Raw genomic sequence first — 24,089 nt, 5'->3', positions numbered from 1 at the left:
CGAGCATGTACTTTCTGGGTTAAAGGCTTTGTCAACGGATCTGCAACGTTGTCCTCTGTAGGTACTCTTTCTATTCTCACATCTCCTCTAGCCACAATCTCTCTTATGATGTGGTATCGCTTTAGGTAGTGCTTGGATGCATTATGAGACTATGGTTCCTTTGCTTGCGCAATGGCTCCATTGTTATCACAGTACAGATTAATGGGATTGACAATGTCAGGCACCACACCTAGTTCTGTAATGAACTTTCTAGTCCAAACTGCTTCCTTTGCTGCTTCCGCAGCAGCGATGTACTCTGACTCGGTCGTAGAGAAAGCTACGCTTCCCTGCTTGGAACTTTTCCAACTGACCGCGCCCCCATTCAAGATAAACAGGTATCCTGATTGGGATTTAAAATCATTCTCATCTGTGAGATGACTAGCGTCTGAAAATCCTTCAATTTTCAGATCTCCTTCTCCGTACACTAGGAACATGTCTTTAGTCCTTCTCAAGTACTTAAGAATGTTCTTGACGGCAATCCAATGCTCGTCTCCCGGATTCCCTTGGTAACGACTCGTTACAGATAACGTGAATGCTACGTCAGGTCTAGTGCATAGCATAGCATATATAATCGAACCGATCGCGCTGGCGTACGGGACTACAGCCATGCGTCATTTGTCATCATCAGTTTTAGGACATTGATGATTATTTAACTTTACTCCATGTAGCATGGGTAAGTTACCTCATTTCGATTCAAGCATGCTAAACCGATTTAGCACCTTTTCAATGTATGTAGCCTGTGAAAGACCAAGCAGTCTTCTCGATCTATCTCTATATATCTTTATACCAAGTATATAAGCTGCTTCACCAAGGTATTTCATTGAGAAGTTACCGGACAACCATACTTTTACCGACTGTAATAGAGCAATGTCATTTCCCATTAACAGTATATCATCCACATATAGTATGAGAAATGCTATAGAGCTCCCACTTGCTTTCTTGTAAATGCAAGCTTCTTCGCAATTTTGTTCGAAACCAAATTGTTTTATGGTTTCGTCAAAATGCTTATTCCAGCTTCTAGATGCTTGCTTGAGTCCATAAATGGATCTCTGAAGTTTGCAAACTTTATTTGCATCCTTTGATATGAAGCCTTCATGCTGCATCATGTATACATCCTCAAGCAGGTTTCCATTTAGGAAAGCTGTTTTCACATCCATTTGTCAAATCTCATCATCGTAGTGAGCGGCAATAGCAAGCATGATTCTGATTGATTTGGACATAGCAACAGGAGAGAAGGTTTCGTCATAATCAACACCTTGTTTCTGACGATATCCTTTCGCTACCAGCCTAGCCTTGTAGGTGCTAACCTTTCCATCCATGTCAGTCTTCTTTTTGAAGATCCACCTGCACCCAATGGGAATTATCCCTTCGGGTGGATCAACCAAAGTCCACACTTGGTTAGTATACATGGAATCCATTTCAGAATCCATGGCCTCAAGCCATGCTTTAGAATCTGGACTAGTAAGAGCCTCTTCGTAGTTTTCGGGTTCGTCGTCTAACATGGGAACCTCGTTATCATCTCCCACTAGAAAACCATATCTAACTGGGAGTTCACGAACTCTTCGTGATGTACGAATAGGTGCCACTGGAGTCTCATCTAATGGGACTTCTTCGGGTACCTCAACCGCTTCTGTTGTTTCAGTCGGTGTTTCTTCCTCTTGAACTTCGTCGAGTTCAATCATGCTTCCCTTTTGTGTTTCTTCGAGAAACTCTTTCTCTAAGAAGGTTGCGTGCTTGGATACGATTACTTTCTGATCATCTGGATGATAGAAGTAATATCTCATAGTTTCCTTAGGGTATCCAATGAAGAAACATTTATCAGATTTCGAATCTAGTTTGTCGGACGCAATGCGTTTGACAAACGCTGAACAACCCCATATTCTCATGAATGAGAACACGGGTTTCATACCAACGAACAATTCATATGGTGTGGAACTAGCGGATTTAGTTGGTACTCGATTTAGGGTGAAGAGGGCAGTTTCTAAGGCATAGCCCCAGAACGACTTTGGAAGTAAGGCCATGCTCATCATGGATCGTACCATATCTAGTAGGGTACGGTTTCTCCTCTTGGATACACCATTGTGTTGTGGTGTATAGGGAGGTGTCCATTGTGAGCATATCCCACATTCAGTTAGATAATTCAAGAAATCATCTGAAAGATATTCGCCACCTCGATCAGATCGAAGCGTCTTTATTTTCCTTTCTAATTGATTTTCCACTTCATTCTTGAAGCATTTGAATTTCTCAAAAGCTTCTGATTTGTGCTTCATCAAATAGACGTAACCATATCGGGTATGGTCATCTATGAAGCTTATGAAGTATCTGAATCCTCCTCTTGCTTGGACTGACATAGGACCGCATACATCTGAATGAATAAGTCCTAGAGTGTCTGATACACGCTCACCTTTATTGCTAAAGGGTGTCTTTGTCATTTTACCTTTTAAACATGATTCGCATGTTTCCAATGATTCATGATCGATTGGATCTATAAGCCCATCTGAATGTAGCTTTAGCATGCGTCTCTTGTTTATATGGCCTAAACGACAATGCCACAAGTAAGTTGAATTATCTATCTTATGTCTTTTGGTATCAATTGCAAAAACAAGAGTTTTATCATCTAACACATAAATCCCATTTTGTGATATTCCTGAAAAATAAAAGATCGAATCTTTATAAAAATTGCAACTATTGTTCTTTATTGAAATATGAAAACCGTCGTCAACAAGACGGCTAATAGAAATAATGTTACGAGACATCTCAGGAACGTATAAACAATTCCTTAATTCTATTACAAGCCCAGAGGGCAAAGGTAAAACATAATCTCCAATTGCGAGGGCGGCAACTCTTGCTCCATTTCCAACTCGCAAGTTTATGCTTCCTTTCTTTAGTTCCTTAGTCTGATTTAGCTCCTGCATATTTGTACAAATATGAGATCCACATCCGGTATCAAGTACCCAAGATTCAGACAGCGAAACTGTATTTATTTCAATATAAAACATACCAGATGCTGAAGCACCGTTATTTTCCTTCTCGTGGAAGGTTAGGTACTCCATTCAATCCCTCTTCCAATGCCCTAAGTCACCACAATAGTAGCACTTTCCTTTGGGCTTCTTTGGTTCCTTTCCCTTGGTTTCGGTGAGCACAGCCCCCTTGCATTTATCAAGATGGTTTGGATTGGGAGCGACCCCTTTCTTTTTTCTCGATCCTTCAATAGCAAGGGCCAGTATCTCCTCGTTTTCTTTTATAATGGGCTCGACTGACTCGAGCATATGCGCAAGCTCTACAAGAGAGGTTTGCAAGCCACTCATTTGGTAGTTCATTATGAACTGTGAGTAACTCTCGGGGAGGGACTGAAGAAGTAAGTTTTCACTTAGTTCACGGTCCATCGCATCTCCAATACTAGAAAACTTGGTGACAAGGCCGATCATCTTTGCACAATGTGCCATTACAGATGTGCCTACCTGCATCTTGCTTTTATATAACTCCTTGGTTATTTCGAAGCGTTCGCACTGAGTTTCATTCACAAATAACTCTTTGAGGTGCTTGACCATGGAATAGGCATCCATATCTGAATGTAGTTTCCTTTTGACTTCCGGTGTCAGAGATGCAAGTATGATGTCCCCCGTTTGATCATCATCAGATTTATGCTTCAAGTAAGCATAAAATTCTTGGTAGGGAGCATCATCAGTTGGGTAAGGGGGTATCGGTGTATCAAGTACATACCCTTTCCTTTCGAACTTCAAAACAATTTTGAGGTTACGAAACCAGTCGGTGAAGTTTGAACCATTCAATTTGTTATCGGTAATGATGTAACGCAGATCGGTGTTAGTCATGATTTTAAGAGTGTGTGTTTAAACAAAACCTGAGAGTGAAAAAGAGTAAACGTACGTCATTCATTTGCTTTAAAGTATAACAATCTAAAATTATAGGCCTTTTAATTTATTTCAGATTGCTCCCACTATTTTGCCAAATTAATAGCCCTCCATATTAATTCGAAGAATTTCACAAATCCTTTAGTGAGCTAGGATCCTAACTCCTGAGATTTCGCCTTGAGTTTACTCAACAAGCTAGTCTCATTCATTAGGTAGATACATATGATCAATCACATCTCTAATGTGATTCCTAGGTTATTGGGTTACTAACCACATTAGTAACTAATATGCTATTCATATTAATCCCAACCATCTTGCCCATTAGTTTATGATAACATGAGTTTACTCATCCAATTATCATAATCTAATTTAAGTATTACCCCATATTCATGAAAGAACGATTTTCGATCATTCAGGTGTTACCACAAGACCCCGAGCTTGAGTTTACTCAACAACCCAAAGGCCCCCAGTACTGTCGGCTGAATTATAATATTAGGGAGGGGCAACCGATTTTAATAACTTGCTTATTTACTTAACTTTTTAATGAGAGATTTTATTTTAGGTCTCATAATCTAACTTAGTCTTGATTTGTTTTAGCATACATCAGACACATACATTCACATACATTAGCGTTATGGACATATCATCTAAATTATTCCGTCGAGCCAGAGACGGAATAAAAGGGCAAACCTAAGGAAATACTAACTATTACATATTTCTCTTTAGGTCCTCCGTCTTCTCCATGGCGCCTTGAAATTACATATTAATTTCTATACTACTAAAGAAAACTTCAACTGAATTGAAGGGAATTAGATGAGAGGAGAAATTACAATAGATAGTAGATAGGCAGGACTCGCAGGCCCTATTTCAAAAATACCAAAAGACTAAAAGAGGGTCCAAATATGTCCATAACTCCAAACATGCATAGACTCAATTAAATAAATTTAATTGGTTGATTACATAACTATCTTATGTAATATTTATGTTAATCACATTAACTTAACAAATTAACTTTCATCCAATTTTACTTCTAATAGTTTCGTATCCTTTTATATTAAACTTTTAGGTTAATATAACTATACAAAACTTTAATTATGCATGTTCCAATTATTTAGATTTTAATTCATTTAACATTTTGATTTACAAATTGGTAAAACAAACTTTTAAACAAATTTTCATTCGATAATCAAGAACAGAAAACTATCAATTTCTGAAATATATATATATTCAAATATAAAACGATTTTAAACCATTTAAAATCAAGTGGGTATCGGGTCGGGGCCGAGAGTGGACCGCTGCCGATTGGCAGCGGCCCTTAGGGCGCGCGGGACGCCGTTGCCTTGCGGCAGTGGCGCCCCAGCGCCGCACGTAGCTGCTGCCGCGAGGCAGCAGCCGTGCGCGACAGCGGCCAGTCGCGCCGCGAGGCGCGACTTGGGCTGCTGTTGCGTTATTTTTTTTATATAAATATATATATATATATATATATATATATCAGGTTTTTAAAACGGTTTTAAAAACGATTTTCAGAAATAGGAAAAACTACAATAGGTTTCCGTTTTATCTTTAGTATTAATAAAACTGATTTTATTAACCTAACTATAAAACTAATAGATTTTGTTATAATGATTATCAACCGAAATAATTAGGAACATACGCATAATCAATTTTAATTAACAATTAATTAAAACTTATTTATCCTTAGGATTAATTAATCAAAACTATTTGTTAATTAATCCTAACCATAAATATTTATTCAATCCTATTGAAAAACTTCTAAATTTTCATATATGAAATAACGGATTTAACGATGGCTCTGATACCACTGAAGGAAATTAAGGCTAAGGTATAGCAGCGGAAATATAAAATTTTTAGCCTACTCCTTTTAACCATAGGATCCGTTAATCGTTATTCCTTATTCTAGTTCTAGAAGGAATACCAGCTTATTTGTAAATCAATATGTTATCAGATTTAATTAGTGTTATAATCACATTATATTTACTAATTAATTTAGGAACATTATCACTGATAGCATCTCGAAAGTTGCTTATAAGGTAATCTCGAAAGTTCTTGCTAATCGTCTTAAAGGATTTTTACCTGACAACATCGATATCAGTAAAGCTTACAATCGGGTGGACTGGAACTATTTAAAGGCTATTATGTTGAAGTTGGGATTTTCTGAAACTTGGGTGGAAATGATCAAGATGTGCATTACTTCGGTTAGATACTCAATCAAAATTACTAATCAATTGATCGGGTCAATAATTCTGCAGCGACGTTTAAGATAGAGAGATCCATTTCCCCCTTACATGTTCTTATTCTGTGTGGAAAGTTTATCTATGTTAATGGATAATGCGACTTCTAAAGGTTTTATTCACAGGTTTCGGGTAGGGAGAGGAGCTCCACGTATTTCACACTTACTATTTGCGGATGATGCGTTCATGTTCTTTAGGGCCAATACTAAGGAATGTCGGGTTATGGAAAATATTTTAGAGGTGTATGAAGCAGCTTCAGGTTAGGCGATTAATTTTCCCAAATCATGAATTATGTGCAACAACAAGTGGCTACAGAGTTGGCTATAGGCATATTTTCTATTTTAGGAGTCTCAAAATTGATCAACATGGGACGCTACTTGGGGTTACCATCATTAGTTCGGAGATCAAAACGAGCCATTTTCTCCAACCAAAAAGACCAGTTATGGCAGAAGCTTCAATTATGATATAGGAAACCGCTCTCTAAGGTGGGGAGAGCTTTACTTATCACAGCAGCAGGTCAGGCTGTCTCGGTGTACTTTATGAGTGTCTTCCTTTTACCTATTTCTACTATTAAGGAGCTTCAGTGTATGCTGAACTCTTTCTAGTGGAGTATTAAAAAGAGTAAGGATCACTCAATTAATTGGATGAGTTGGGAGAAGTTGTGTATCTCAAAGCACTTAAAAGGATTGGGTTTTCGAGATTTTACCGCCTTTAATTTGGCAAAGTTGGGATAGAAAGGATGTCATCTTTCTTGGTCACTTTCATATTTTTTTTAAAACGGGAATAGTTCATTAGATAAAGGAGATTACATCAGATATCAAAGTATAGTAATCCACCAGACAATCAGGATGAGAGCCGGGAGCCTAAACAGAAGAAGGGCCAACCCGGTTCGCTGATTGGAGAAATAAAGATACTGTACAGTATCGAAACAACACGGCTAAAGAGGATCTAAGCAAAACAAGTAAGATTCCAACTACAAAATTAACATAAAAGTCCAGAGCAGCAAAAATGGAATCAGAAAATATACAAAACACTTGTAGATCCAGATCCTCAAGCCAGAGAGAGGTTTTTAGAACTTCCAAGACTTCCTAAGCAGGCTAAAAAAAAGGATCAGAGAACCAAACTCGAAAAACACATAGAAACCAACAAGGGTGGTACAGAGGTATTGGACCCGAAACCTTAAAAGCACGCCTGCTGGTGAAGGCTAGGAAGGGATGGCCATTAAAGAGACTAATTTCTCCTTTCTCCTTCCCTCGATCTACTACCTTCCAAGAATCCACTAGATCTGGCCAGAGATAATGATGCTCCTCACGGCCTAGAAGACGCTCAGGGTTTCCTCTCGTGGGAGCTGCTAGAGACACACTGGCGGTGAAATTTCTCATTTAGACCAAGACGAGACAGAACCAGGGGGGTGGAAACGGGATGAACAACCTTGGATGCAGAACCAGAAGAAGCAGATCCAGGAGGGAGACGAAGAAGGATGGTCGAGATGAAAGATGAAGTAGATCTATAGGGAAGGTACCAGAGGAAAAAGAAACCCACTTGAAAAGAAACAAAAACCAGAGCTTATCTCTCCACTTTCTCTCTTACCTTAATAGAGTTTCAACTTGGTCACTTTCATTTGGTGACAGGCAAACATGATTGCTCATAGTTTAGCTAGAGAGTCTCGTCTTGCTAATAGTCTCATTATTTTTGAGAATTTACATTGTTTCTTGGTAGATGTAATTAATATTTTTTTTTTTTTGCCGATGGTGGCTCATGAATACATTTTACCTTAAAATATATATATAACCTTTTAAAACATCTTTTAGGATAAAACATCTTATGAAACCTTTTAACACTTAATATTATGAAAAGGAAAATATTTTGATGGATAATGACCTAAATAAAACACTTTTTTTACAGATTCTATACATGAAAATCCATTTTCAAGTGAAATTTCTTTAGATCTAATGGATCTAACATTAAAATCCCCAAACCACATTGATTGACCTTCTAGACCATAGGTCTAAGTAAATGAGTTTTATTTTAGGTATTTTTTTTTTTTTTTTGTCAAGATAAAGACATTTTTACGGGAAAAAAATTTGAATATCTAGTGCTAAGGTCGGCCAACCTCATTTAACCACGACAAAGTTTATTGGCCCTTGACTGACGATAAAAAAAAAATTCTTCAAGAATAAGGTCCATTAGATTTATCCGGAAAAGTCGATCCACGCCATTCTCTAGAAAAGAACAGTAAACACAAAAAAACAGAGTAAAAACGAAATAAAACCAAAACATGTATTTACACGATCTTTAAACCTTCCAGTTTGTTAACTTTATTGCGTGTATCTAGAGCATATGTAGAGTTTAACTTAGTGTTTTTCTACATTTAAACCCTAGTTAAAGCTCTCGAAACGGACAAACTAAAAAGTTTTTGGAAAATTTCAACACAATGTACACTACTTTTGAAGAGTTACGAAAGTTTAACAAGATTAATGATAGCGTTAAAGGTATTTATAACTCGTTTATGTGATTTTTGGGTGATTTACACCTTATAACTTAATGATTTTCCTCTTTCTTACTCTAAACTTCAAAGAACCAAAGAGGTAATTTAAACATTTTTTTGGGGAACTTCAAGTTCGGTGGAATTTACTACTTGCGTAGTTTATCATCCAAACCAACAATCGTTGTTTTCCACATGTGATATGTTTTAGTAGCCTTATATAACTTCCATTTGATCATGTCACTTATAGTAGTCAGTTGCCTTATAATATTCGCACGTCCAGGGTCTCCATCAGCAATTTATATTATGATGTGCCACTTATTTACGGGCAACCATTAGATAATGTGCCACTTTTGTCATGAAGAACCATTTTTTGAGATTCGAACATATGAGCGGAGATAATGTGCCACTTTTATCATGAACAATCATTTTTTGAAATTTTATATTTGCTAATGGGACCATTTCTTCAATTGAATGATTTTTTGGAAATAAAAAAAAATTACCTTTCAATCAAGAACAAATGCATAAGTATTTCCTTCAGTCTCTTCTTGACGAAGGAAATAGATTAAGGTTGTTGAACCATATTAATTTTTCAATCGAGTAATTTTGGAAACAAATTTGTTTACCCTTTCGATTGAAAATTAATATAGAGATACCCCCCTAATTATAGTTGAACGTTTGTATTTTTCGACTATGAAGTTTCTAGAGGCCAGACCCGATCAACCCTATCATTCCATTCTAGCGTCGATCGACTCTAGGTAGTAGAATCGGACATTAAAAGCCAATTTGATGGGGTTTGAAAATCATAACGTCTTTTCTAATCTCTCCAAGATATTGGGTATCCTTGCTAGAACGAAACTTGATCAGAAAGCAACAAAGATTCATGGAGGGCTCAAGTATGGAGACTCAGAATATGTTTGTCAATCCAGTTCGACTTCCGATCTGGTTTTTGAAACATTGATAGAATGTCGTTTTTGAAGAAATTTTAATTCAAGCAAATTGATTAACATTAAGTATAATTAAGGAAAAGACAAATTTAAAAAGCATGTGTTTGCCAACGAAAAAAGAATCATTTTTCTTTAATCTCTTGCTTTCTCATCCATTATGAAAAGAGTCTATTAAAGTTGTGCTAATAATTAAAAGAAGACATGATTGATAAATAAAGGGAATGTTTATTCATTTTTTTTATATAAATATATCCAAAGCTTGTGCTTGCAACTGAAATTAAAATTATAGAAATTTTTTTAAAATCCAAAGATGGATTCAACCCTTGAAATTGGTCATATTTTTATTTTCTTATAAAAAAATATAGTGTTTTAATGTCCAAGATCATGCTTGGTGTAATTTTTCAGTTAAGTTTTTGCTTTAGTACCTAATTTTAAGATATGGGTTAAAAATATATTTAGAGAAGTGTCATTTTTATATCTTAACATATTTTATGGTCCACTTTTACTTATAATTTTGCTTTAGCTAATAAACTTTTATCATTTGAAATTACTTTGGATTCGGTCGGTAATTTTCAACGGATTTCCAAAGTAAACTGAAGTAGCGCAAACTAACGATGTTAAAATTACATCTTAAAAAATGTTAAGAATACAATTACACTTCTCAAATAAGGTAGACATTTTTTAATCTTTATCTCTTGATTTTGGGTACGAGTACAACTATAAAAGTATGTCCTTATTTGAGAAGTGTAATTGTATTCTTAACATTTGAGAAGTGTAATTGTATTCTAACGTACTATAAAAGTATATCTTTAACATTTTTTGGGTTGCAATTTTAATCCTTTGTCAATTTTATCCTTCTTTATGTAATATCGATAAAAATCAACGATGAATATTTCGAGTAAAATTGTAAAATTGTACCTAAAAAATATTTAGATATAATTACACTTTCCCTAATATTTCCACGTTACTTTATTATATTATAATGTTCCGTTATCATTATATTCTATATATATATATATTCTGTCACATTTATTCAATGCCTTTAATTTACCACTTAAAATGTTCGTGAAAATTATCAATTAAGATTGGTTTGAATGGTTAAGAGTTTCAAGTCGTTTAAGTTAAATCTCAAATTCGAATCCTAAAGTACGTAGAAAGCTTGGGAGAGTATCTATCTAAAAGGTGCCCGACAATCCTCGAACCGAGGAATCGGATCACTCGCTAAAAATGGACAATACACACATGAGAGATAAAGGAAGAGGCAGTTCAGATATTGTAAACAATAATCATGCTTTTAAATAGATAGAATAGAATCATATTCCCATTATCTGATCTCTTACACACTTCATAATACTATTAAGTAATATACACAAACTCTTAAGCCAGAAAACAAAAACACTTATATTGAAAAAACAAAACAAAAAACATATAGATCTACATATATATAAAAATAAAACTGACAAAAGAATCCTAGAATTATAGTTATATATAAAGTGTCTTATTTAATTGTAGATTAATTAAGCTAGTGAAAGTGAGGTAAATAATTTATCGGTGATAATTAAGGGGGTGTTTGGTTATCTACTTTTCATCTCATGTTTGCATTTTCATTTTAAAAAGTAGAGTTTGAGGTGTTTGATTAGACACCTCCTGTTAAAAGCAGTTTTTTAAAAAAGCAAACAGAAACAGGAGCAGGAACCAACATCTAAGTCCCGAACAGAATTATCTCAAAGCGAAATACCTGTAACGCTACCAATTACTTTGGTTAGACCATAAGTTATTCCCATAGCTAACCAACCTCCAACCAAAACCCTAAAACATGACTTAACCACAGGTGTTCGACCTAATGCCGCGCCGAGCCATCCAAACCCTAACAAAGCAAGGCTAGCTAGACCTATCACCACTCCAACTCTCACACCATAACTCTTAACAAAACATGCTCCGAGCAGTGGTATGACCGCCCCGACCGCGAACGCAAAGGCCGAAGCTCCAGCCGCCTGTGACGGGCTAGGGATTTCTTTCTTCTTAGCCTCAATTTCACTGAGTTGCATATTTCTTGATTTCATTTCTCTTTTGAGTTGAGCCATTTCTGTATCGTATTGTGAGTAGACTGACACGAATTCTCCGATGGCCATACTACAGGCTCCGGCGAGTAGTCCGGCTATGCCGGTGATGATCATTGTTTTCGGGTCTTTTCGGACTGCTCCAACTCCTACCATTAAAGAAGTGGTTGAGAGTAGACCATCATTTGCACCAAGAACTGCTGCTCGGAGCCATTGTGCTCTCTTTGAGTAGTCTAAGACCTGGATTTCTAAATCTGGGTTGGTTTGGTTTAAAGAAATAGATGTTTGGGTTTGTTTAAGAGATGGTTGTTGGTTGAGTTCTTCATTGGACGCCATGTCTATGAAAGGGAATGAAAGAATGTGTTTTTGATGGAAAAAAGAAGTTGTGGATATAGAGAGTATGGAAGACACACGCCTATATATAGATTTGATATTTATAAAGAAAATAAAAGGAGATATTATTATTATTATTATTATTATTATTATTGATGTGATATGGTTTGAGTCTGAGTTTGCCTCAAATAAGACAGAAAAATGATTAAGGAGGAGTTAGGGAAACTTTGCTCTAATATCTAAGTCATTGAGAAAAATGTACAAAGTAGTATGAAGGTTAGGTGAGCAAAATGGATGATTTAGTACCTTTTAGTGTACTGTCTATCTTATATTTATAAGAGGATCAGGTTCTGTGTCTGAAATAAGAGCAGAGATTCATGTGGCAATCAGTCAATGATGGGAGTCTATTGTCAATCAGAAATTGTTGTAATGGCTGCACACGTGGCTCCGGTGGTTACTGCCGAGGAAGGGAACATCTCATTAGTCTACATATATTATGATAAATTGTATGATATCATAATAATAATATAATTACCACAAACCACGTAGTCCAAATGGCTAAGGTACGGAATGAGTTCTAAGGTACGGAATGAGTTTACCTTCAACTGATATTCGAGTTTAGGAGACGACAATACATTTATTATTAAAATACTTCGTATGAGAGTTTTGCCTTTCGAAAAAGACATACCTGGTTCGAATATGAATTAGTTTAAATTATTAACCTAAAATACTATATGGTAAAACAAAATAATAATAATTATTATTTTTATTTTTAATGTGGAAAGAGGTAGATCTAGATAAGCAAGTAATTCTTATATTATATATCTACCTTCCCAAAATGAGAACTTTAGCAATGTGGAGCAGAATAAGCAAATAAAAGTTTAAAAAGAAAGATTTCTTTTTCCACTGGGAATCCAATGCATTCACACACTATTTAATTATAAAATAAAGTCACAACTACAATATAAAATTGAATTTGTTTTTTTGAAAGAAAAATGAAATTGTTAATAACATAAATCAATTTGAATTTTAAGTTGGGGTTTATATATTTCTATAATTAATGATTGAAATCTAATTATTTAGTAAATAAATAAATATTTTTTAAAATCAATAATTAAATTTCAACTATTAATTATAAAAATTAATAATTCTATTAATAAAATAATAATTATTTTTATTTATAAATAAATGAATTTTTTTAAAATAAATTTTAATTCACAACGACATTCTAACTAGCAAGAATTTATAAATTTAGCATTTTGAAGTTCTTAAATTTTGTTGCAATTAATCTATAAAATTGTGTGTATAAAGCATAAATTTAACAATTTTTATATTTAATTAAAGCAAAAAAAAAAATTATATTCGGTATAGAAAAACCGAAAAGACATAATTGGTATAGCTTGAAGATGTAGTCCATATATTTCTTTACACATCATAGCTGATAAAGGATTGTGGAGGGCACACGCCTACCTGAAAAGAAAAGATAGTTGATGTAACTTCAAAGCAATAATATCTAAATAATTAATAAGGAAAAGAAAAGAAGAAAAAAAAGAAAAGAAAAAGGAAAAACTTATGTTGGCAATGGTGATGATGAAATGCATGAGCAAGTAATTGGAGAAAATCTGTTATTTGTTGTTTCATCTTATAGAGAAATAAAAACAAATATGGATTTTCAACATCTGAATATCCAATTACTCTTTGTTTGCTTACCTGAGAAGGAAGGATACAGTCAGATAGGGGTCGGAGTCCGGCGAACCCTCCCTGATGCTTAGGGCTTGATTGGATGGAGGGTTTAGAGGGGTTAATAAGGGAAGAGTTAGTAAGGGTTGATAGAAACCTTTGTTTGGGAGGAGGAAGGGTTAGTAAGGGTTTCTACAAACCCATGTTTGGAACACAAAAAAATTAGAAGGGTAAGGGTTTGGAGGGGTTTTGAAGGGTTTCTTTTTAAGAAATTACATCCAATTTTCAACCCTCCAATTTGGTGGGTTTGGAAGGGTTAGAAATTAACCTTCCTTCCCCTTCCTTACCTTTCCCTACCCATCTCTACCCTTCCTTTATTAATCCTTCCTTACCCTTCATCCAATTAAGCCCTTAAGTTAGTGATGAGAATACTAATTTGAAATTAGTTAGAATGTATTATAAGAAGTTGTGCACTTGTGGTGATGATCTCGATGCTATTTATAGATAACCATTTACCTCTTGGTCTGTACATTTATACACGTGTCAACAAATCATAAGTTCGGATCCTATAATTCCGTAATCAGCAGAGTTGCGTGTATATATTGATATCCGAAGCTCCATTTCCATCTTTATCTTTCGGAAAAGTCATTCTGATGGGCTGGTCTAATGCCATGGTAATGAATGGGCATGGGCTTGGTTCGTTAAGCCCATAATGTTACTAATTACCATATCACTTTATAAAAAAACATATAAGTTTAGTTACTAGTTGTATCTATATCATATAGTTTTACTCCAAATTTGTATATAGTTTATAGTAGATTTATGCTTTAATCAATATACTCTATAATCAAGGGAAAGCATTTAATTCATCTTTAACATAGTATTCACTATCCCAACATGGTATCAGAGCCTCATACGTCGGCTAGCCTTGTGACTCCGGCCATCTCCCTTCCTTCTGTGTCGGAATCATCTTCTTTTTCGACAATCCCTGCCCCTCCTCAGCCTTCTGTATCTCTACCTCAGTCTGTCGTTGATTCCTCCACGAACAGCACATTTGAATTTACCTTAATATCTTCCACAACTTCTTCTCTTCCTCCCTCAACCCAACCATGGCGTGTTGATTCGCCTTTCACCACCTTACCACCACCAGTAGCCACCCCGCCTCAGCAGTCTGATGTCACTAGTTTGTATCTATTCTCAAACTTCTGAGGAGACTCTTACCCGCAACATAAAACCCTACCTCTCTTTTCGTTTAATCTGACTATTATTGCTCTGACCAACAATCATTTTCTCCCTTGCCCGAACTTCCATCCTTCTGGTTCCATCGATCCAGGAACACAAAACTCCCCTATTTAAAATAAAAAATAATAGCTCCAATTAAAATTCTCATTCCTCACCATGTTCGCCCATCCTACCCCATGAACACATGGGCGGAGCCAGCCCAGGGCTTGGGGGGGCTCTGCCCCCCGGCCACCGACTCCATCCTTGAGTAAAATTTGCTCGGTAGTTGATAGCCCCCCTAATTATAGTATATTAATGCATGTTTGTAAAGTTATGACAATATGTTGAGGTGGTTGGGTTGGTTAAGAGGTTTGTTTTTATGTAAAAGGTCATGTGTTCAAACCCCTTAAACCTCATTTTTTTGCTATTATTTATCTAATTGATTTTTTCCATACAACTCGTTTAAACTTTTTTTTTCGAATATAATTTTTAAGCAATTAATGTTGGATTTATAAAATATTAAATATCTCTACTTCTTTTCCCTGCCAAAAAAAAAATATCTCTACTTCTTTTAGGCCTAACACTTTTAATTTTTTTAGCATTCAACACACCAAAACGACGAAAATGTAGGTGTCTTAGTTTAGGAAATCAACATTGGCCATATAGAAAATTAAATAAGTTTTACGCTTTTCACTTTGGCCAAAATGAAGCAGTTTTATAATGTTAGAGACTAAAAAAAATTTGTCTAGCCCTCACGGGCTGGATTTTAAAAAATTACCGCAAACTATACAATTACAAATTAGCCCCCCCAAACATCAAATCCTGGCTCCGCCACTACATGAACATGATACCGAAACATACCCCAACTTTCTCTCTTATATCTCAGTTTCATTGTCCTACTCTCACCAATATTTCTATTAATATCCGTATAACCCCACATAACTATTGTTCTTATCGAATGAACATTGAAGCCATTTTACAATCACATCATCTGTCTGATCATATCACCATTAATGCCGCTCCACCTTCTCGTTACTTCTACAATTCTGCTTATCCATCCTCCTAAGTCGATATTGTTTCAAATCCAATGTTTAATGATTGGAATGATGTGGAAAATACGATTTGTGCTGTTTTACTTAATTTTATCACTGAAGAAGTCTATCTTGTTATCAATGATTTTAAACTCTCTCGTGACATCTGGATAGCCCTTGAAATAACATATAGTATCATCTCTAGTACACGCCACTTTTAGCTGAGCCTAGATCTTTATGGACTAAAAAAGAATGCAATGTTAGTTACTGAATACGTGCAGAAAATCAAGGTTATTCTCGATGATCTTGCTGAATCAGGTAATCCTTTTCTAATACATCTTCTGCATGTTCTTTTGTTTAAAAATCTTGGATCTAAATATCACAATATGATCCAAGGTTTAATCACTCAAAAGGGAGCCAACATTGATTACTATGATCTACAGGACCATCTGGTGTCTTATGAGGGACTCTTTCAAAGTGCACATACTGCAGAACTTTCATTTGTTACTCCAGAAGCTCATATCTCTATCAGCGGTCCGTCGGAACATCATAATCAAAAGTAGTATAAAAAGAGGGGTACATGCTTCAAATGCGGTGATATCAATCACTGGGCTGACAAATGCAAGAAGCTAAATTAGGGACAATATCAGCATATCCAGGGTCATGGACCATGTCCGCATACCTATATGGCTTGACAGCCACAGCAGAATCTGAATCCTTTCATTAGACCAAACCAACCCTGGTATCCTGACACTAGTGCTACATACCATATGACAGAAGACCCGAATCACCTGCAACAAATGCATCCATATCAAGGATATATATGATCCAGTCTAGTTCAACAATGGATAAGGTTTGAAAATTTCTCACATTGGTCACACTTCAGTACATAATCTAAAAATGTTTGATGCATTACTTGTTCCCAAATTAACTAAGTCTTTACTATATCTACAAAAATTCACTAAGGATATTTGTGTTACTTTGAGTTTTGGCCTAATCACTTTCTTATTAAGGATCAAGTATTTGGGGCAATCGCGGACCGAGTATGGATGGGCTGTACGTGCTTCTATCTACCTTAAAGAAGGCACTTGTTGGTGAAAATGTGTCGACTAAGAGGTGGCATATGCATCTGGGTCATTGTCAAGATCGTACCGTTAGCTCCATTATTAAAACAAATAATTTACCATATGCAGCTCTAGTTAAGGCTTGTCTGCACTGTCCTTTAGGGAAATTATCTAGGTATTCTTTGCCTTCCATTAATCTTTCCAGTACTTTTGTTTTTTAACATTTACATTCTAATGTTTGGGGCCTTGCACCGGTTTTGTCTCCATTTGGACATCGTTATTGTTGAAGCTCGAACTCAGAAAATAGGAACAGACCGAACAAAATTAAATGGGCAGAGTCGCGGACAATGTCGCTTTCTTTAAGACGTTCGCAGAACTGCCGGAATTTAGCAAACAGTATGAACTCCGGTCACCTCCAGGATAAAACAGTCCTCTTAAATACGATTTTTGTATTGCACCGTACGAAAATCGTTCTGTATACACTCTCTGTTTACTTGCTCACTTTCGAAAAAATACTGAATGAATGAAAGTAAATTGTCTTTGAAGGCAGTCTCTCATCACCTATTTATACAAGAAAAAAGAGATGTTTGAGCTCTGATTTCATGGAGAAAGAGAAGGAGGAAAACCAGGAAGGTGGAGGAGACTGAAGACACGTTCAGAAAAATGGACGTTGTGAACAACGTTCACAAAGACTAAATCAGAGCATAAATAATTAAATAAAAAAGGATTTCCGAAATTAAAAATAATAATAAATAATAATTTTTTAATAAAAAATTAATCATTTTACACCACACCACACCACACCAACCCAACCTGACCCGACCGGACGGACGGACGGCGCGCGCGCGCGTGTGGTGGTCAACCAAAGAGATAGGTCCTCACCCTTTCACAAAAGTGGGTACCCCTTGGGGCACACCCCAAGCATGTGAGGACCTTCTTTATAAACATCTCCACTTAGTGCTTTGAAAGCAATGTGGGATGTTTTTCACTTGAAAAAACATAAAGACACTTGAAAGGGCTTTATTTCATAAATTTTACTTGGGCTAAGCCCAACAATCCCCCACTAAAATTTTTGAAAACGTTTTACTGAGCAGTTACATAAGGTCAGACATAAACAAAGGTATCTTTCGATTTGAACCTTTGCGTAGTGAGTATAGTTCAGAGTTTACTAGAGTGACTCGTAGTATTGAACTCTATCTCTGACGTATATCACGCCATAACCTTTTCAGAGTGTAGTTCTAGTAGCCCGTGCGTTTATGGCCTTACACGTCTATCCCGGTTTAATGAATGCTCTAGAGTTTTGCCCTAAACTCATAGGAAGCAGCCTCACTTCCACATTCATATAGGTGAGTCTATCAAAAGTACTCATGTAGCTATGTACTTCACTCCAAATGGAGTATAGACTTCATTAAGAGTTTCTATTATCTCAACCTCAAATCGCTTCAGGATATTCATGCTTCAAATTGCATGATCTGACTCATATTACAACACAACTTGTTATTACCCTTTGAACCTATTTCTTGGGATCTCCAGTCTATAGGTTAGGTTACCATTGTGTGTAACTCATCACTGTAGGGGCATAAGTCCCATACTCTTTGCCGTATTATGGACTTTCTCTCTAGCTAATCCTTTCGTCAAAGGATCGGCTAAATTCTCTTCTGAGCGTATGTGATCCACTCTAACAGCTCTTTTAGTGAGTAGCTCTCTCACAGTGCTGTGCTTACGACGTATCTGTCGTTTCTTATCGTTGTAATAACGATTCTGAATCTTAGCAATAGCCACGGTACTATCACAGTGGATCAATACAGTTGGAATCGGTTTTTCCCATAGGGGAATCTCAGCTAACAGACTTCTCAACCAACCTGCTTCTTCACTAGCCACAGCTAGTGCAATCAGTTCTGATTCCATGGTTGATTGAGCTAGAATAGTCTGTTTCTTAGACTTCCATGAAACAGCACCACTAGCTATATTGAAAATATAGCCACTAGTAGCCTTGGAATCATCTGATAAGGTATTCCAGTCAGCATCACTATATCCTTCAAGGACTACTGGAAACCTTTGATAATGTAATCCAAGTTTCATGGTTCTTTTAAGGTATCTCATGACCCTTTCTATAGCATTCCAATGCTCCACACTAGGTCTACTAGTAAATCTGCATAGCAGTCCTACGACATACGCTCTAGTACAATCAGTGACGTAACGAAGACTGCCAATTATGCTAGCATACTCTGATTGTCTTACACTGTCTCCAGTGTTCTTGAAAAGTTTTATACTAGGGTCATAAGGTGTACATGCAGGTTTACAATCAAAGTAGTTATATTTCTTTAGAATCTTCTCAACGTAGTGAGATTGATCTAGAGAAATTCCAGTTTCAGACCTAGTTATCTTTATGCCAAGAATGACGTTCGCTTCTCCTAGATCTTTCATGTCAAAGTTCTCACACAACATTGACTTAACAGCATTTACAACATGAATATTAGATCCAAAAATAAGCAAGTCATCAACATATAAGCAAATAATGGTGCAAAGACCATTTTCATATTTTTAGTAGATACACTTATCACTTTCATTCACCTTATAGCCATTTGAAATAATCAAGTTGTCAAATTTTGCATGCCATTGCTTAGGTGCTTGTTTTAGCCCATATAAAGACTTATCTTACTTACATACCTTATGGGCTTGACCAAAGACTACAAAGCCCTCAGGTTGATCCATATAAACCTCTTCTTCTAGTTCACCATTCAAAAACGCAGTTTTAACATCCATTTGGTGCACTACTAGATTGTGCACAGAAGCAATAGCAATCAAAACACGTATAGACGTAATCCTAGTGACAGGTGAATAAGTATCAAAGAAATCAACATTTTCTCTTTGTCTAAAGCCTTTAGCTATAAGGCAAGCCTTAAACTTATCTACTGAACCATCAGGTTTCAGTTTCTTCTTAAGGATCCATTTACAACCTATTGGTTTACAACCTGGTGGTAAGTCTACTAAGTGCCAAGTTTGGTTTGACTCAAGTGAGTCCATTTCATCATTAATGGCTTCTTGCCATAAGTCAGCATCTAATGGTGTTAAGGCTTCTTGTATGGTAAGTGGATCCTCTTCTACTGTGAAAGCATAAAAGTCAGAACCAAAGTCTTTAGATACTCTAGGTCTCTTACTTCTCCTAGGTTCAGATTCCTCAATCTCTTTTTGCACTATAGGTCTAGTAGCAGGTATGCTACTAGATGATGCACCCCCACTATTTCTCAACTTAAAAGGAACTCTATCTTCATAAAAGTCAGCATCGTTCGACTTCAATATGACTTTCGCATTCAAATCATAGAACCTATATGCTTTGCTATTCACAGCATATCCAATAAACACACATTCATAAGCCCTACTAGCAAGTTTGACTCTCTTAGGGTCAGGAATCCTAACATAAGCCAAACAACCCCAAGTTCTAAAATATGATAGACTAGGTGTTTTATTTTTCAAGATCTCATAAGGAGAGATTTTGCTTCTGGATTTAGGGACCCTATTTAGCACATAGCAAACAGTCAAAAGGATTTCTCCCCACCAATGTGAGGCGGCACCTGAACTAAGCATAATAGTTACTACAGATTCGGTAAGTGTCCTATTTTTCCTTTCAGCCTTTCCGTTCATTTCTGGTGAATAAGGAGCTGTGGTTTCATGTATAATATCATGTGTTTTATAGAAATCAATAAACAGGCTAGAACCATATTCTGTGCCTCTATCGCTACGAAGTCTCTTGACTTTCCTATTGTATTGATTTTCTATTTCAACTATGAACAACTTAAACATGTCAAACGCTTCACTTTTATTTTTCATAAGATAAACAAAAGTAAAGTCAGAACAATCATCAATAAAGGTTATAAAGTATCGTTTGTCATTTCTAGTCAACTTTCCATCTAATTCACATATATCTGAATGAATTAAATCTAGAGGTTCAGAATCCCTAACAACATATTTATGAGGTGTTTTTGTGATTTTTGCCTGACTACAATAATCACATTTAAGAAATTCATTCAAATTCAATTTTGGAATTAACCCTAAGTTACTCATATTTTTAATGATTCGCTTATTAACATGACAAAAACGAGCATGCCAAACATTAAAAGTACACAAGGAGTAAACAGAAGCATTCACTTTATTAATCTCAACATTCAACTTAAACATGCCTTCAGTAGCATAACCTTTTCCTACAAATACATTGTTCTTAGTCAAAGTAAATAAATCTGCTCCTATAGTCTGAGTAAAACCAGCCTTGTTGAGAAGATAGCCCAAAACCAAATTTTTTCTCATTTCTGGAGTATGCATCACATCCTTCAAAGTTAAGGTTTTTCCAGATGTGAAGTTCAATTCCACACTACCAATTCCAGCAACAATAGTGGTATGGGAATCACCCAATAACACTTTCTTATCTTCGGTCACAGCACTGTATGTTTTGAACATACTTCTATCATAGCAAACATGGTGAGAAGCACCAGTGTCTACCCACCACCCATCTGATCCACCTATGAGGTTGATCTCAGAGATCATAGCAACAAAGTTATGTTGCTCTTCAGTCAGGTTAACACTAGGAGTAGTGTTTGGCCTGTTCCTGCACTTACATGCCATATGACCTGGTTTCCCACAATTAAAGCATAGGAAAGCAGCATCATTTCTAGGTGGTTGTTGCTGTGGCCTATTTTGGTTCCTTTGAAGGTTCCAATTCAAATTAACTCGGGTGTTGCGGTTTTGGATTGGTTTGCGGTTCTGATTCTTAAAATTCTTTTGAGTGGGTTTCAGAACCGCAGTGGACCTTTTAGTGTTATTAGAAACAATAAGCACTTCCTCTTTTAAATCTTGTTTTCGAGCTTCCTCCTCAATTCGGAGGCGAGTAATCAAACTTTCCATCGAAAATTCTTTTGTTTTGTGCCTCAAAATATTTTTAAAATCTTTCCACGAAGGAGGCAATTTGTCAATTATGACAGCAACTTGAAATTGATCGTTTAAAGGCATACCTTCTGAGATAATTTCATGTGCTATCTTCTGTAATTCATGAGATTGAATTTCCACTGACTTGTCATCAGTCATCTGGAATTTGAGGTAGCGACTTACAGCGTATTTTTTCGATCCGGCCTCCTCAGTGTCATACTTCCTCTGCAGAGCTTCCCAAATTTCTTTTGCTGTTTTTTCTTCAGCAGTGTAGTAATCATACAGATCGTCAGTCAGTCCATTGAGTATATAATTTTTGCACAGAAAATCATTTTCTGTCCATCTCTCAGCAGCACGAACATCTGCCTCGTCACCATCTTCAGGAACAATTGGTTTTTTCGAAGTCAGAACAGAAGCTACCTTCTTTGTTATGAGGTAGAACAGCATCTTCTGTCTCCATCTTCGGAAATGAGCTCCTTCAAACCGGAATGGTTTGTTAATCTTAGCTATCCCATTTGATTGTTCGGTAGCCATCATCAGTAATTGACTCGTCTTAAAATTGTTGAAGCTCGAACTCAAAAAATAGGAACAGACCGAACAAAATTAAATGGGCAGAGTCGCGGACAATGTCGCTTTCTTTAAGACGTTCGCGGAACTGCCGGAATTTAGCAAACAGTATGAACTCCGGAATGGTTTGTTAATCTTAGCAATCTCATTTGATTGTTCGGTAGCCATCATCAGTAATTGACTCGTCTTAAAATTGTTAAAGCTCGAACTCAGAAAATAGGAACAGACCGAACAAAATTAAATGGACAGAGTCGCGGACAATGTCGCTTTCTTTAAGACGTTCGCGGAACTGCCGGAATTTAGCAAACAGTATGAACTCCGGTCGCCTCCAGGATAAAACAACCCTCTTAAATACGATTTTCGTATTGCACCATACGAAAATCGTTCTGTATACACTCTCTGTTTACTTGCTCAGTTTCGAAAAAATACTGAATGAATGAAAGTAAATTGTCTTTGAAGGCAGTCTCTCATCACCTATTTATACAAGAAAAAAGAGATGTTTGAGCTCTGATTTCATGGAGAAAGAGAAGGAGGAAAACCAGGAAGGTGGAGGAGACTGAAGACACGTTCAGAAAAATGGACGTTGTGAACAACGTTCACAAAGACTAAATCAGAGCATAAATAATTAAATAAAAAAGGATTTCCGAAATTAAAAATAATAATAAATAATATTATTAATAATAATTTTTTAATAAAAATTCACAAAAGTGGGTACCCCTTGGGGCACACCCCAAGCATGTGAGGACCTTCTTTATAAACATCTCCACTTAGTGCTTTGAAAGCAATGTGGGATGTTTTTCACTTGAAAAAACATAAAGACACTTGAAATGGCTTTATTTCATAAATTTTACTTGGGCTAAGCCCAACTTATGATTATTGTGGATGAATAGTCTCGTTTGTTTGGGTATTTTGTTTTAAGAACAAAAGTGATGTTGCTTCTATTTTTTTATGAATTTTATGCCATGATTCGTATTCAGTTCAATGCCAAATTTAAAAGTATGTAGTCTGATTTTGGCGGTGAATATAAAAAAGGGGAAAGTTCAAATAAAACCTCTGTGGTTTCACTAATTTTCAGATAAAGGACTGTGGTTTACTTTTTGTCAAAACGAGGACTGAGGTGTCGCACTTTTAATAATGCTATTAAAACTATCTTTAACGACCTGAAAATGAAAATTTTCAAGAATTAAAGTTATTCAATGTCATATTTTCTATGGAACTACATTTTCGATTTTAGAAAATCATCTTTTTTGGAACTTTCTCTCTCTAAACATTAACTTTCTCTCTCTACCAAACATCATCTAAATAATCTCGAAATAAAAAAGTTGAAGAGTTAAAGTTGCTTAGAATATTATTAGTTCTTAAAATATGTCATTTTTGAAGTTGTTAATGGTGATTTTAATAGTATCAATCGAAAAAGTCATTATTTTGCTAAAGTTGAAAACCTCAGTCCTGGTTTTGACAAAAAGTAAACCACAGTACTTTATCTAAAAATTAGTGAAACCACAGGGGTTTTATTTGAACTTTACCCTATAAAAAATTGATACATTTTCTAAAAAGTCAAGGTATTTTGCACAAACTTACTTGTCCACATACACATGTTCAAAATGGCATTACCGAG

The 24,089-nt window shown here is 35.9% G+C and overlaps 1 protein-coding gene across 1 annotated transcript; it reads right to left on the bottom strand.

Moving 5' to 3' along the window:
* Positions 1-10,896: 10,896 nt before the first annotated feature.
* Positions 10,897-12,210, bottom strand: LOC136223236 (vacuolar iron transporter homolog 4-like). The gene has a single exon (XM_066011128.1). The coding sequence runs from the start codon at positions 11,989-11,991 to the stop codon at positions 11,320-11,322; it is 672 nt and encodes a 223-aa protein (XP_065867200.1). The 5' UTR covers positions 11,992-12,210; the 3' UTR covers positions 10,897-11,319.
* Between the last annotated feature and the right edge of the window lie 11,879 nt (positions 12,211-24,089).

The sequence above is a fragment of the Euphorbia lathyris genome, chromosome 3, assembly GCF_963576675.1.
Source record: "Euphorbia lathyris chromosome 3, ddEupLath1.1, whole genome shotgun sequence".
Taxonomy (NCBI): domain Eukaryota; kingdom Viridiplantae; phylum Streptophyta; class Magnoliopsida; order Malpighiales; family Euphorbiaceae; genus Euphorbia; species Euphorbia lathyris.
Note: the sequence above shows the minus strand (reverse complement) of the source record. Positions and strands in the feature narration are given on the sequence as shown.

Bases quoted from the DNA above. Each gene is read 5' to 3' on its own strand.
- LOC136223236 (XM_066011128.1), bottom strand. From the start codon at position 11,991: ATGGCGTCCAATGAAGAACTCAACCAACAACCATCTCTTAAACAAACC.